Source organism: Megalobrama amblycephala, linkage group LG24, assembly GCF_018812025.1.
Source record: "Megalobrama amblycephala isolate DHTTF-2021 linkage group LG24, ASM1881202v1, whole genome shotgun sequence".
Taxonomy (NCBI): domain Eukaryota; kingdom Metazoa; phylum Chordata; class Actinopteri; order Cypriniformes; family Xenocyprididae; genus Megalobrama; species Megalobrama amblycephala.
The window spans coordinates 6,162,746-6,177,405 of record NC_063067.1 but is presented as its reverse complement, the minus strand read 5'-3'; the positions used below and the strand labels follow the sequence as shown (position 1 = coordinate 6,177,405).

The following is a 14,660-nucleotide window of genomic DNA, read 5'->3' as shown; positions in this document are numbered from 1 at the left end:
CGCAGACCCTGCAGAGAATGTAAATCAGTGTAAATCTCCATAGCGCTGTTGTATCCTGGTGGTTAACGGTCATGTGTGCTACCAAAAGTTTGCAGGTTCAAACCTCCTGAGGACTGGTTCATGAACAGCCATCATTGTGCCCTTGAGTGAAACACCCCAGGTTTCTCCAGGAGGATTGTCCTTGTAAAACTGTAAGTCACTTTGGATAAAAGCTTCAGCTAAATTAGTAAGTAGTAATTAAATATCCACAGGAGGTCCAGATGGTCGGTTTCTAGGGGTCAGAGCTGTTTCCAGCCTTTTTAATGATAAATGAAGGGAGAGCAACATGTCTTTTTTAGGTCGCTGGTGTTCAGTTGTTAAATGGCAGAGTTGATGCTAGATGTCCTGCTAACTTACACTATTAGCAGTGCTATTCATCTTGATTCAAGTGAAACATGTACTATAATATATTGAAATGCTTTAATTGAGTAACATTTTTATTCAGTTATTCACTTTGTCTTGATTTTGTTTTGGGGCTCTACTAGAATAAGTTTTAATGCATGAATTTTCAAAAACACATATCTGACATTGTTGCAGCACCTCTCTTCCCAGTCTGTCAGTATCTCTCTGTTTAGTTCTTGTCTCTATGAAGCCCCTCCTTCTGAAAGCACAGTGTGCTCTGATTGGTCAGCTGGACCGGTGTGTTTTGATTGATCAACCGCTTTGAGCGTGTTTGGAAAATGTCCCGCCCCTTACCATAACCGCGAATTTCAACACACTGCTAACTAACTCAACCAGGCCCCGCCCCTTTATTTTGCGTATGCCTTGGGCGGGAATTATTTAAATGAAAAATATTGTGATGTGTTCGTTCTTGGAAGAAAACTCAAGACTGCAATGGAGGCTTTTCAGGGAGTTCAGAAACAGTGACACTGATATAGAGAATAACTCCCGCTGGAGCAGAGCTTTTTTATGCGCAAACAGCAACATTACACACTAAAGAAAGATGAACGTAAAAAAAAAACATGATATGACCCCTTTAAAATATTTTATTAGGTCTAATTAGTAGAAGAAGAGAGCAGTCTGCAAAAGTACATCTGTAATTCGCCCCCCTCCTTCACATCTGAAGAAGAGGAAGCAACAAATTTGAAGAGAATGCCTTTTATTGCAACATCCTAGAGCACTTTAACCACAGAGACTCGGCCACACATCTGGATGAAAATGGTGATTCAGACCCACAGGATGGTGGCGGTGTTACGTGCCCGACTGCCATCATGATTTCCTCAAACAGAGGTTCTGGAGATTACTGTGGTTTGCAACAACAAAGTTACGAAACTTTGAGGTTTACCAGCAAACCCTTTAATGGCCTCCCAGAAGAACTTGTACTAATAATGAAACAGATATTCAGACATTTCTGTGAAATTACTGGACAATTAGATTTAGAGCTGATTTATTTGTTTTTCTGTTTGTCTGTTGATATGCTGAGGGAAGCAATGTCCTATATAGGGAATAATAGTTAAGAGCCAATTATAGCCTTCGTCAACAAAATTCCAACAAAATGCTTTTCATGTGAGTGTATTATCTACTAATTGTAATAACAATGAAAAGGTTTGTACTAAGGTTTGAGGTCAGTAAGATTTTTTTATACACTGATCAGGCATAACATTATGAGTGAATAACACTGATTATCTCTTCATCACGGCATCTGTTAGTGGGTGGATATATTAGGCAGCAAGTGAAAATTTTGTCCTCAAAGTTGATGTGTTAGAAGCAGGAAAAATGGGCAAGCGTAAGGATTTGAGTGACTTTGACAAGAGTCAAATTGTGATGGCTAGACGACTGGGTCAGAGCATCTCCAAAACTGCAGCTCTCGTGGGGTGTTCCCGGTCTGCAGTGGTCAGTATCTATCAAAAGTGCTCCAAGGAAGGAACAGTGGTGAACCGGAGACAGGGTCATGGCCAAGGCTCACTGATGCACATGGGGAGCGAAGGCTGGCCCGTGTGGTCTGATCCAACAGACGAGCTACTGTAGCTCAAACTGCTCAAGAAGTTAATGCTGGTTCTGATAGAAAGGTGTCAGAATACACAGTGCATCACAGTTTGTTGCGTATGGAGCTGCATAGCTGCAGACCAGTCAGGGTGCCCATGCTGACCCCTCGCCACCACCGAAAGCACCAACAGTGGGCATGTGAGCATCCGAACTGGACAACGGAGCAATGGAAGAAGGTGGCCTGGTCTGATGAATCATGTTTTCTGTTACATCACGTGGATGGCCGGGTGCGTGTGCGTCTCTTACCTGGGGAACACATGGCACCAGGATGCACTATGGGAAGAAAGCAAGCCGACGGAGGCAGTGTGATGCTTTGGGCAATGTTCTGCTGGGAAACCTTGGGTTCTGCAATCCATGTGGATGTTACTTTGACACATACCACCTACCTAAGCATTGTTGCAGACCATGTACACCCTTTCATGGAAACGGTATTCCCTGGTGGCTGTGGCCTCTTTCAGCAGGATAATGCTCCTGCCACAAAGCAAAAATGGTTCAGGAATGGTTTGAGGAGCACAACAACGAGTTTGAGGTGTTGACTTGGCCTCCAAATTCTCTGGGGGAGAACCTGTGGGATGTGCTGAACAAACAAGTCCATCCATATTCAACTAATAGTTGAAGGCTTGAGGAGACATGTTGTACTAGAAAATCACCAGAGGGGAATGATATCATGGGATTACTTTCCTTGTATGCCCGTATGATCTTTGCAGGCCCAAGTGCCTCATCCTACAGGTAGGTCGAGACCTCGTGAGAACATGTAGGCCTTCTTACAGTAGCTGATTACCAGTGCAATCAACAAAGATAATCTTATGAGCTCATATCTTCAGCAATTACCCTCACAGCTATGAACTCAGATTAAACCCTCCTTCAGCCTTAAGGGTGCAACACAATTACAGCTTACTTTGGTTTATTGGCCCATTAGAGACAAATCAGCCCCATATAAGCTGTATTGGAGCTGCTTCATTGTGTTTTGTCTTTATAGTCAGCTGCCTTCTATGGGAGCATGTAATTGAAATGGAACCTAAGTGCTACACAGATAGTGATGCAGGCAAGAGACAAGAGTTTGCCATTAGTATGCATGCAATACTTGGAAAAAAAAGTATATATATATATATATATATATATATATATATATATATATATATATACAATTCTAGTTTATTTAAATAAAAAAAAACACTATTTGACATGTGACCTGTGTTTTAATGTACTGGGGAAAAAATCAGCACTGCAGCTGATTTTAGGGCCTAAGATGCCTTAAAATGCTGCCTAGGTAGGTTCTGGAACAGAGCTTTAATCTTGGTCAGATGTTGTTTAATTGTGTCCAGAGAATTTTCCACCTAATCTCCTCAGCCCTGATAGTGATACCAGACAATGTCGTGATTATATTCTGGCCAAAACACGTCACATCATCTTCTGATCAAAAACAAACACACATCTCATAGAGGTCTACATCATACCTGTATCTCCACCAAACACTGATTTGTAACTTATTTAATCCTGTTTTTTTGAAGAATTCATATGGACATTTTTAAGGTTTTTTTGTACTTTTTCTGAGCTTACACATGATCAATATGAACTGCCATGTATCAACACCCTGCCAAAGACCTGCACATTTTCACATTTTTTGAAGGCGTGTAAATAAGAATGTTACTTTTTTTTCTTCTTCACATCTCTATCTGATGCTCATGATCATCAGTTGTATATTGTACTGCTTAGTACAACCTCTAGATGTCCCTAGAGCGCACCCGGAGTTTCCATCAGATTATATAAATCTGCTTGATACTTTCCACAATCTTTAAAATCTGTTTCTCCTTTGAAAAGATTAAAGTCTGATGAGTCAGAATCCCATCAAGCAGATAAAGAGGGAGTTGTGTCGGCTTTCTGAGTGTCTCTTTCTGAGATGTAGTGAGACTGCACTTGGTTTAGTCTAATTGCATGACTCTAGTATACTCAAGAACTGTGTGGGCAAATCCAGGTTGATGAAGCTTACAAGACAATCAAAATATCCTGCCCGACATTGCAAAACATCTGTCCACTGGGTGGTCCATTTGACTGGTGTGACTAATGTGAAAGTATGTGGCAGAGACATACAGCAAGTCTGAGGCAATGAGTGAAAATGCTTCTAATTTGCATTGTTTTCTCATTTATGTTTAGTTACAGATTATCAAGAAAACAATATGAATTCAAATTTGTATAGAAACATTGACATGCATATCTTTCCATTTTTCTTTAATGACAGCAGTAGGCTACTAGGTCTAAACAACTTGTCGTGTTCTATAGAATGATTTGAGCTTAAATGGATATGTCTGTAGCCTAATATATATAAATTTCTGTCAAGACAACTCTGAGTGGTTGGCATGGTAATGGATATGTCAGTGTTGATATGTTTGTTCTAATGCTGCTGCTGGTTATTAGTTCTGCTGGTGGTTATTGCTGGTTATTGCTGCTGCTTTTGGTTATTGCTGCTGCTGTTGGTTATTGCTGCTGCTGTTATTGCTGCTTCTGCTTGTAGTTATTGCTGTTGGTTATTGCTGCTGCTGTTGGTTATTGCTGTTGCTGTTGGTTATTGCTGCTGCTGCTGTTATTGCTGCTTCTGCTTGTAGTTATTGCTGTTGGTTATTGCTGCTGCTGTTGGTTATTGCTGTTGCTGTTGGTTATTGCTGCTGCTGCTGCTGTTGGTTATTGCTGTTGCTGTTGGTTATTGCTGCTGCTGTTGGTTATTGCTGCTGCTGCTGTTATTGCTGCTGCTGTTGGTTATTGCTGCTGCTGTTGGTTATTGCTGTTGCTGCTGGTTATTGCTGCTGCTGTTGGTTATTGCTGCTGCTGTTGGTTATTGCTGTTGCTGCTGGTTATTGCTGCTGCTGTTGGTTATTGCTGTTGCTGCTGGTTATTGCTGTTGCTGTTGGTTATTGCTGCTGCTGTTATTGCTGTTGCTGTTGGTTATTGCTGCTGCTGCTGTTGGTTATTGCTGCTGCTGCTGCTGGTTATTGCTGTTGCTGTTGTTGCTGCTGCTGTTGGTTATTGCTGTTGCTGTTGTTGCTGCTGCTGTTGGTTATTGCTGTTGCTGTTGGTTATTGCTGCTGCTGCTGTTGGTTATTGCTGCTGCTGCTGGTTATTGCTGCTGCTGCTGGTTATTGCTGCTGCTGTTGGTTATTGCTGTTGCTGCTGTTGGTTATTGCTGTTGCTGTTGGTTATTGCTGCTGCTGCTGTTGGTTATTGCTGCTGCTGCTGTTGGTTATTGCTGTTGCTGTTGGTTATTGCTGTTGCTGTTGGTTATTGCTGCTGCTGTTGGTTATTGCTGCTGCTGCTGGTTATTGCTGCTGCTGTTGGTTATTGCTGTTGCTGCTGTTGGTTATTGCTGCTGTTGGTTATTGCTGTTGCTGTTGGTTATTGCTGCTGCTGCTGTTGGTTATTGCTGCTGCTGCTGCTGTTGGTTATTGCTGTTGCTGTTGGTTATTGCTGCCGCTGTTGGTTATTGCTGCTGCTGTTGGTTATTGCTGTTGCTGCTGGTTATTGCTGTTGCTGTTGGTTATTGCTGCTGCTGCTGCTGTTGGTTATTGCTGCTGCTGCTGGTTATTGCTGTTGCTGTTGTTTATTGCTGCTGCTGTTATTGCTGTTGCTGTTGGTTATTGCTGCTGCTGCTGTTGGTTATTGCTGCTGCTGCTGGTTATTGCTGTTGCTGTTGTTTATTGCTGCTGCTGTTATTGCTGCTGCTGTTGGTTATTGCTGTTGCTGTTGGTTATTGCTGCTGCTGCTGTTGGTTATTGCTGCTGCTGTTGGTTATTGCTGCTGCTGCTGGTTATTGCTGCTGCTGGTTATTGCTGCTGCTGTTGGTTATTGCTGTTGCTGCTGTTGGTTATTGCTGCTGTTGGTTATTGCTGTTGCTGTTGGTTATTGCTGCTGCTGCTGTTGGTTATTGCTGCTGCTGCTGCTGTTGGTTATTGCTGTTGCTGTTGGTTATTGCTGCCGCTGTTGGTTATTCTGCTGCTGTTGGTTATTGCTGTTGCTGCTGTTGGTTATTGCTGATGCTGCTGCTGTTGGTTATTGCTGCTGCTGCTGTTGGTTATTGCTGCTGCTGCTGTTGGTTATTGCTGTTGCTGCTGTTGGTTATTGCTGCTGCTGCTGTTGGTTATTGCTGCTGCTGCTGTTGGTTATTGCTGCTGCTGCTGTTGGTTATTGCTGCTGCTGTTGGTTATTGCTGCTGCTGCTGTTGGTTATTGCTGTTGCTGTTGGTTATTGCTGCTGCTGCTGTTGGTTATTGCTGCTGCTGTTGGTTATTGCTGCTGCTGCTGCTGTTGGTTATTGCTGTTGCTGTTGGTTATTGCTGCTGCTGTTGGTTATTGCTGCTGCTGCTGTTGGTTATTGCTACTGCTGCTGCTGTTGGTTATTGCTGCTGCTGCTGTTGGTTATTGCTGCTGCTGCTGTTGGTTATTGCTGCTGCTGTTGGTTATTGCTGCTGCTGCTGCTGTTGGTTATTGCTGTTGCTGTTGGTTATTGCTGCTGCTGTTGGTTATTGCTGCTGCTGCTGTTGGTTATTGCTACTGCTGCTGCTGTTGGTTATTGCTGTTGCTGTTGGTTATTGCTGCTGCTGTTGGTTATTGCTGCTGCTGGTTATTGCTGCTGCTATTGGTTATTGCTGCTGCTGCTGTTGGTTATTGCTGTTGCTTTTGGTTATTGCTGCTGCTGTTGGTTATTGCTGCTGCTGGTTATTGCTGCTGCTGTTGGTTATTGCTGCTGCTGGTTATTGCTGTTGCTGTTGGTTATTGCTGTTGGTTATTGCTGCTGCTGGTTATTGCTGCTGCTGTTGGTTATTGCTGTTGGTTATTGCTGCTGCTGGTTATTGCTGCTGCTGTTGGTTATTGCTGCTGCTGGTTATTGCTGTTGCTGTTGGTTATTGCTGTTGGTTATTGCTGCTGCTGGTTATTGCTGTTGCTGTTGGTTATTGCTGTTGGTTATTGCTGCTGCTGGTTATTGCTGCTGCTGTTGGTTATTGCTGCTGCTGCTGTTGGTTATTGCTGCTGCTGGTTATTGCTGCTGCCAATACATACACAACATGCTGCTGTGAGCAAGTAAGACATGCTGCTGCTGTACAATATAGCATACATGAATTACCCATAGCAGATCTATACAGGTGGAGCTGGGGAAGGTGGAGGGCTTCGGAAAGCGTGCTGCAACTGCTACAGCAAACACTGACCAGTATTTGAAGGTTGAGCAGCGAGCTAATCGGCTACTGATACAGCAGGAACCAATCAGCTGTGCCCTATAGAGAATGATGTGATTGCAAGCAGATTGAGTTAAGGACTTATCTGCCTGTGCCATCTAGTTTCATAACAGAACTTTGTATTTATCAAAGGTTTAGTAAATTAATACTTTTATTAAGCAAGGGTTCATTAAATTAATCAAAAGTGACTCTTCTAAATAAATGCTGTTCTTTTGAACATTTTATTCATCAACAAATTTTTAAATAATGTTATGTCTTCACTTTGAATCAGCTTTTATTTAGAGGTTTATATGGGGAAAACCTAAGGTTTTATCTGATCCTGACCATCAGTTGTTCATGAAAGCAAGCATAGTAACTAAATTAAGCATGTTTTTACCAAATTTTCAAAATAAATGTGTCTGTGAAGAATAGATTCTGTGCTGAAGGGAAGGCGTTTGAAAGCTTTGTGCCGTGACCCATTTCTCACATCGTGACAAATGCACTCCACACATCGAGAATATTACAGTGCGCAGAGAGGTGAAGTCATGCGAATCAAGCAAGAAGCAGTTTGTTTAAAAAAGGTGAAGCATATAAAAACTAAACAGTAACTTCAGCGAGTGCAGTAATGATGGAGTGGGACAGGCTGAAGCTTGCCTCCGTCTACCTTTGTTGAACTGTACTGGGGCTTGACAGGACGAGGAAGTTTGGAGAAGGATTGAGCAGAATGTTTAATGAAAGCAAGGAATCTGTTATTCCATGAACACTACGGAGGAGTGACCTCGTGTTAACGTGAAAGCCAGAGGAATGCAATTATCTGGCAATATTGAACGCACACCGGTTGTCCTTCCAAAATAAGACTGTGGATCTCATTTACTTTGTTTAGATGTGTGAATAATGAGATAACTTGTTCTCCAGGACAAAAGCTGTGGTAAATTCCCCGTTATGAAACTGTCAGAAAGGCCAAAGGTATAACAAAGCCATAATCACACCAGATGTCTGAAGTCGTGAAGGACCCTTCAGACAAGGGTGAATAAGTTTCCATCCAGAAGTTTCTTTTTCCATCTGCTTGCAGTGAAAACGATTGGAGTTTTAGCATGAAGTCACAGCTCTGGCATGCTTTTTTAATTGTTGCAGGGGTTAATTGTCTGCTGTCAAAAACACAGAATCATTTTTGTGTTTGAACAGGCCTGTTCTGACACGATTATTCTCGCGGCCTACGGTCTTTCAGTACGTGGGATGCGGTGTGCACGAGCAGCTCGAATGCAAATGCCTTGAGGACGTGAATCTGGGAGACGGATTGACTCAGCCTAAAAGCCGAAATATGCAACCGAATATTAATTATCAGTTGCCCAGCGTGACTCAAGTGACCCAGAGTATGCGAAGCGTCCCTGCTGAGCATAGTTTCAGAAGTTTGTGGTGAGATGAGAGGGAATCCATGAATTGCACGTGGCTCCCGGAGTGTCTGACCTCTGTTGCCCCACGGAAGCCGTTTCCATGGCAACCCCCCACTCACCCACAGTCCAGCCCGCTGCTGAATGTGAATTCCTGCAAGGTCAGAAGGAGAGAAACTCGTCCATGCACTTGGAGACACTGATAAAGGAAATTGTGTTGTTGTATACTATGTCCTTAACTGCTAATTATTTCACAATGTTCTTTGTTCTATCTAAACCCCCCCTAATTTATTATTGCATGTTCAATCATTAAAATTGATAGGATGTGCATTTAAAAATATAAAATGGCGCCATGCTTTAGTAAAGAGAACTGCTTTTGTCTGATGCCAGATTTGAACTTAAACGTATATTTAAGTTTGCTGAAGCAATATCTAAAAGGAGAAAATAGTTTGATTGTTCTTTAATGCATCACACTGAAGTGACATTCATATCACAATAAACAAGAATAATAACAACCCTTTAGATGCTAAATAATTATGCAGTTTTGTAGCCTCACCAATTAGCAGCCAAATGCTAATGCATGCATTTATTTGTTTTACACTCTGGTGTTTTCTTTTAGGAAAAGCATTAAATGGTCTATTAATTATTTTTTTGGAACTTTTGATTCTTCTTATTTATTTATTTATTTATTTATTTATTTTTTACCAATACAGATCCATTGAGTGAGAAAGAGAGAGCGACACGTTGTTGTGCATCTCTCCTCCCCCTTCCTCTCTCTCTCTCTCTCTCTCTCTCTCTCTCTCTGTCTCTCTGTCTGTGTCTCCTGCAGGACTGAAGATCATGAGCGCTCTACTCGACCGTGTTTCTCCTCCTGATCTCCGCGCGCACAGTCTCCGCAAGATCAAGAAATAAAACGCACACACACTCTCTCTCTCTCCCTCATATTCACAGCAGCTCCGTTTCCAGCGCCGGGAATAAAGCTTCATCCACGTCTGGACTCAAAGCCTCGCAGTTGTGCGCTTTTATTGAATTAGTCTCTCTCTGTGAAGGTTCAAGGTGTATAAAATGATGTTCATGTATGTTCTGATGCGCGCTGGCTTTGGATTATTCAGCGTCGCTCTGATCGCCTTTGTCCAGCGGCCAGCCGGCGCTTCTGCCAGCAGAAACCCGCAAGGTAAGTTTCCCTCTCGCCCTCCACATGATATGTACCTTTTGGCTGTGGAATTAGTCGGGGAAAAATAACTGTTTGATGATTTGTGCTTAGTAAGAACAACTTATGGGACACGGTTTTCCCCAAACACAGCGCTCAAGTAGACTTAAACAGGTATTTTGAACTGTTTATATACTGTGCAGGTGTGTTTATTATAACGCTCTTTTATGCCCGTGGAGAATTTCATGATGGATTCATTTGCTCCTTGACAGCAATAATGATCCATCAAACTGTAAAATATACTGTATATTTACTAGATGTTGAAGAAACCAGTCCTGTCCAGTCATGAGTCGCTTTTGTACATTTTTGCTCATTGCATAGGTATGCATCTTGCCTTTTTTTTTGTTCTGCATTTTTACTGAGTTAGCAGTTAGGGATGCTTAACTGGATAAAACTGTAGAACATCTGCAAAATGAAGCTAAACTGCCTCTAGATGTGTTTTTGAGTAAAGCAAACAGAGTCCAAAATCCAACAAAGTTATAATTATGAACAAAATCACTAAGGGTTTTCTTAACCTATGGGGTTTGTTGCAGTCAATTTAGCACCTGTAGAATGGGGTCATGCACCACTCAAACACCTCTAGAATTAAATGATCTAGTATTCAAATGATGCAGCCTATTTTCCACCGCAGGCTACTGATGATGTGGAGCCATGCATGTTATTAATATGGTATTTGTGAATTTTATTAGTTAATTTCTAACTGTTGCATTGAAAGCATCATGTGATGGCATAGAGATTCTGAAACAAATGACTTCAGATGTTCATAAAACTCAAATCCAGCCACACTTTTATTTCCCCCATCTGTTTAAATTAAAAATGTGAATGGATTGATATGGATTTTATTAGTTATGTATACGTTTTCGAACAGTGATGTATTATGTTGTTTTGTGAGCAGGTTAATGAATTAATGTCAACATTTGGCTGTAAAAACAGACTTTTAAAAATAAATGTTCTTTTTTTGGCATCCATGGAACCTTCATCCATGGAACTTTTCCATTGAGAAAAAAGAAAAAAAGGAAAAAAAAAGGTTCTTTATAGTGGAAAAAGATATTAAAATGTTCTTCACACTACACATTCTTACAAATAAAGGTTGCAAAAGAACCGTTTTCGGTTCCCCAAAGAACCTTTTAGTGATCAGATCTTAAAAGAACCATTTTTTTCGTAGTATGAAGAACATTTTAATAGTCTGAAGAACATTTTGCACTATAAAGAATATTTTTGTGCAATGGAAAGGTTCCTCTTAAAAAACAAAGGTTTTAATTAAGAGGGTTTGCGATATCATAGAAGAACCATTTTTGGTTCCCCAAAGAACCTTTCAGTTAACAGTTAAGAACCATTTTTTCTTATAAGAACATTTTAATAATCTAAAGAACCGTTTTCCACTATAAAGAACTTTTTGTGCATTGGAAGGATTCCATGGATGTTGAAGGTTCATCATGGAACCATCAGTCAGGGTTGCCAGGTTTTCACTACAAAACCCGCCCAATTGCTACTCAAAACTAGCCCAATCATGTTTCAGAGGAGGTCCCCTGGTAAAAATCACGTTCCATGGGGTAAAATCCGCATTTTGTGATGGGTTACCCTGGTAAAATTAGCATTCCAGAGGCGTTATTGGGGTCGCTTCAACCCGCGGACATGAAAAACATCCTGCAGCAACACTGTTAAAGTAGCCCAATTTGCAACACTGCCATCAATGCCAACAAAGTAGCTTTATTTTATTTTTGAAATGGTTCTTTTAAGAACTGTTCACTGAAAGGTTCTTTGGGAAACCAAAAATGGTGTTTCCATGGCATCGCTGTGAAAACTTAATTTTTGGAACCATTATTTTTAAGAGAGTAGAACCAAAACCAGCATCATATTGATGACAAAGTGGTGAAGAACAGCTCTGAAACTAAGCGATTTTTAGAACACTCTCAGAATAAAGACATCTCAATGTCACATTGAGGAGATCTAGATCCCAGCTGAGCACTCATTCACCTCCATTCCCCATCACTCACCGACATGCTCTCCGTACAAACAAACGTCAACAAATGGCGACTCCTGGGGCTCGATCCATGCCGACCACATGTTGCACAGTTCCATATGTGGCCAAGAGCTGGAAAACAGTCTCATGGAGGCCATTTAAAGGTATTTAGCACCATAAAGTCAAGTATTTGACATTCACCTGAGACCTGATCAGCCTTTGTGCGATGAAACCTCTGGGTATTTACCACGAGGACTGGAGGAATAGATGTTGCATTTAGTTTCATTTGGAGGTCCCAGCTAATGGACTGTTATGCAAGCGTGACGCAAAGATGTCAGCGGACGAACGTGTGCTTATGTGCATGTCTGGTATGTGTGCATTTACATTTGGTGATGCTCAAAAGGTTTCCTTTTCCTGTCGCGCTGACAGACCGTGTGGACGACAGAGAGAAAGAGAGGGAGGGAGCGGGCTGGGGGTTGTTGTGCATCTTGGGTGGTCTGCTTCCCATTGTGGGAAAACTCAATATTTACATTTTGTAATTAGAACTGCTTTCACTCTTTCATTTTCCACAACAAGAATTTACGCACATCTTACAGGGGAAGGTGGCAGCGTCGGGCCTAATGTCCTGCACCTGTTCATCACCGCTAGACGCTCAGGTCAGCGCTGCATGTGTGTTTGTGATGATGATGCCGAGAGAGAATCATGACGAAGGCTTAATGTGTGTTCGGCTTTTTTAGTTTTGTGCTCCAGATGTCATGGCAGAGCTGTTGAGTTTGGGATCTATATCTATCTATCTGGATCTATCTATCCACTTTGACTTGTCTCTCCTTTTTATTTATTGGTTCTTTTTTCTTTGTTCTTCTTCATTTCTTTCAGTTGTTAATTTACTGTTGCTCTTTTATTCTTTGTTTTCTTTTTAATTCATCTTTTCTTTTTTCCTCTTAATGTTGCTCTGACACCTATGGAAGCTTGTTTCTGCCACTAAATAAAAATTAAAAAAAGGTAATTGCAACTTTTTATCTCAGAATTCGCAATTGAGAGTTATAATGTCAGAATTGCATGTTATAAAGTCAAAATTACACTATAAAGTCTTTATAACTTGCAATTTTGACTTTATATCACACAATTCTGACTTTATAACGTTATAATGTCCAATTGTGAGGGAAAATATATATTTTTTCTCAGAATTGCGAGATAAAAAGTCGCAATTACCTTATTTTTTCTTTCATGGCGGAAACAAGCTTCCATAAACACCGGTTGATTCATTCAATCATTATTTTGGTAACACTTTATAATAAGGCTCCATTAGTTAAAGTTAGCTAATGCATTACATTTGTTACAGAATTTAACATTAGCTAATCAAATACAACCGTTCATTGTAAGTTCACATTAGGCCCATTAAATAACATTTATCAGATACAACTTTTGAAATGAATAATGCATTAGTAAAAGGTGAAGTCACATGAATTAAGATGGTTTATTCGTACTTTCTTTTTCATTCAGTCTGAATGTGAATGTTTTGAGCGTCAAATGCATCATATGAAACAGACAGTGAGTGATTAAAGCGTGCCGTTTGTCAGGTCAGTGTTTATTAAACGCATATGTACATCTCTGTCCTTCATCAACAAGATGATCATAGTTCATTGCAATAATCATAATTCAGAGTAAATGTAATAAGGAGGCTTTAAAACCCTTCAGTGTAGTAAATGGCTTAAAATCCTCATATTCTTGAGGTGCAGAAGGAGAGCGGCTCTGTTTTACTTTTTGCTGTCCACCACGTCTGAGTCTTTCTGGCTCGGAGCTGCTGGCTAACAGTGCCAAGGCAACCGGCGGTGAGGATGTGACATGCCGCAGCGGGATGTGTGTTGATGTAACCTCTAGTCCGTCTCCCCGTTCACCCCGAGGCAAAACCCCTGCCGGGCAGACCCTGCTGGACAACTCCAGTGTGGGAAATACACATTTCCCTTGAATAGCAGGAGCCCGAGAAGGAGGGGAGAGCAGGAGGCCTGCAGGGGAGGGGTGGCGTGACAGCGGTTTGGGGGTTTGTTTGCTTTGTGTTGCCTTTCACTCAATGAAGTTGGAGTATTCTTTTGTGAGTCTGGAGCAATGGCCTTGTCAGAGGCGGGGACAGATGATCTCTCAGCGCTTCAATTTTAAAGGATATGTGGGACAACCTTGTAAGAGAGAAGTAGTGAATGAGATCTCATTATATCTGTTGCTTCTAGACTGCCAGATTAAGTGGAGAAAATGTAGTTTTATGCTTCTCGGATGTTTCTCTTGAGGAAAAAGACCTCAAATGTCGATTTTTCAAAGAACATCCTAATGTCTCAAACTGTGATCAGATACCAACATCAAAAGTCATTTTAATGTTTCTCCTAGACTGCCATGAGATTGAATGGAGAAAATGGAGACCTTTGACCGAGTTTCATGATTCTCAGATGTTTCTCTTGAGGAAAAAGAGTCCATGTTTGTCTTCTTAAGGCTTTCAGAAGACATTTTAATGTCTCAAACTATGCTCAGATACTAAAATCTATCTATAATAATCAAAAGAATTTCAATGTGAACTTGGCAGTTGTTTCTCCTAGACTGCCATTAGATTGAATGGAAAAAATGGAGACTTTTGCCATAGATGTTTCTCTTGAAGAAAAGAGTCTATGTTTGTCTTTATTTTAATGTCTCAAACTGTTCTCAGACACCAAAATATGTAATCAAGAGAATTTCATTGTGAACTTCAAAGGTTTATAATCAAATTCTCCCCAAAACAAATGATCTGAACATGCATTTGGACAAAAAAAGTAATCTCTCAGTTGTTTCTCCTAGACTGTCATGAGGTTGAATGGAGAAAATGGAGACTTTTGATTGAGTTTCATG

At 41.1% G+C, this 14,660-nt stretch overlaps 1 protein-coding gene across 2 annotated transcripts in view; it reads left to right on the top strand.

Annotated features, from left to right (window-relative positions):
- Positions 1–9,404: 9,404 nt before the first annotated feature.
- Positions 9,405–14,660, top strand: part of scube3 (signal peptide, CUB domain, EGF-like 3) — a 124,595-nt gene continuing 119,339 nt past the window's right edge. For both annotated transcript variants that reach the window (XM_048178192.1, XM_048178191.1), the window contains exon 1: positions 9,405–9,790. In XM_048178192.1, coding sequence (XP_048034149.1) covers positions 9,682–9,790 — 109 coding nt within the window. In that variant the 5' untranslated portion in view covers positions 9,405–9,681. The remainder of the gene's footprint in view (positions 9,791–14,660) is intronic.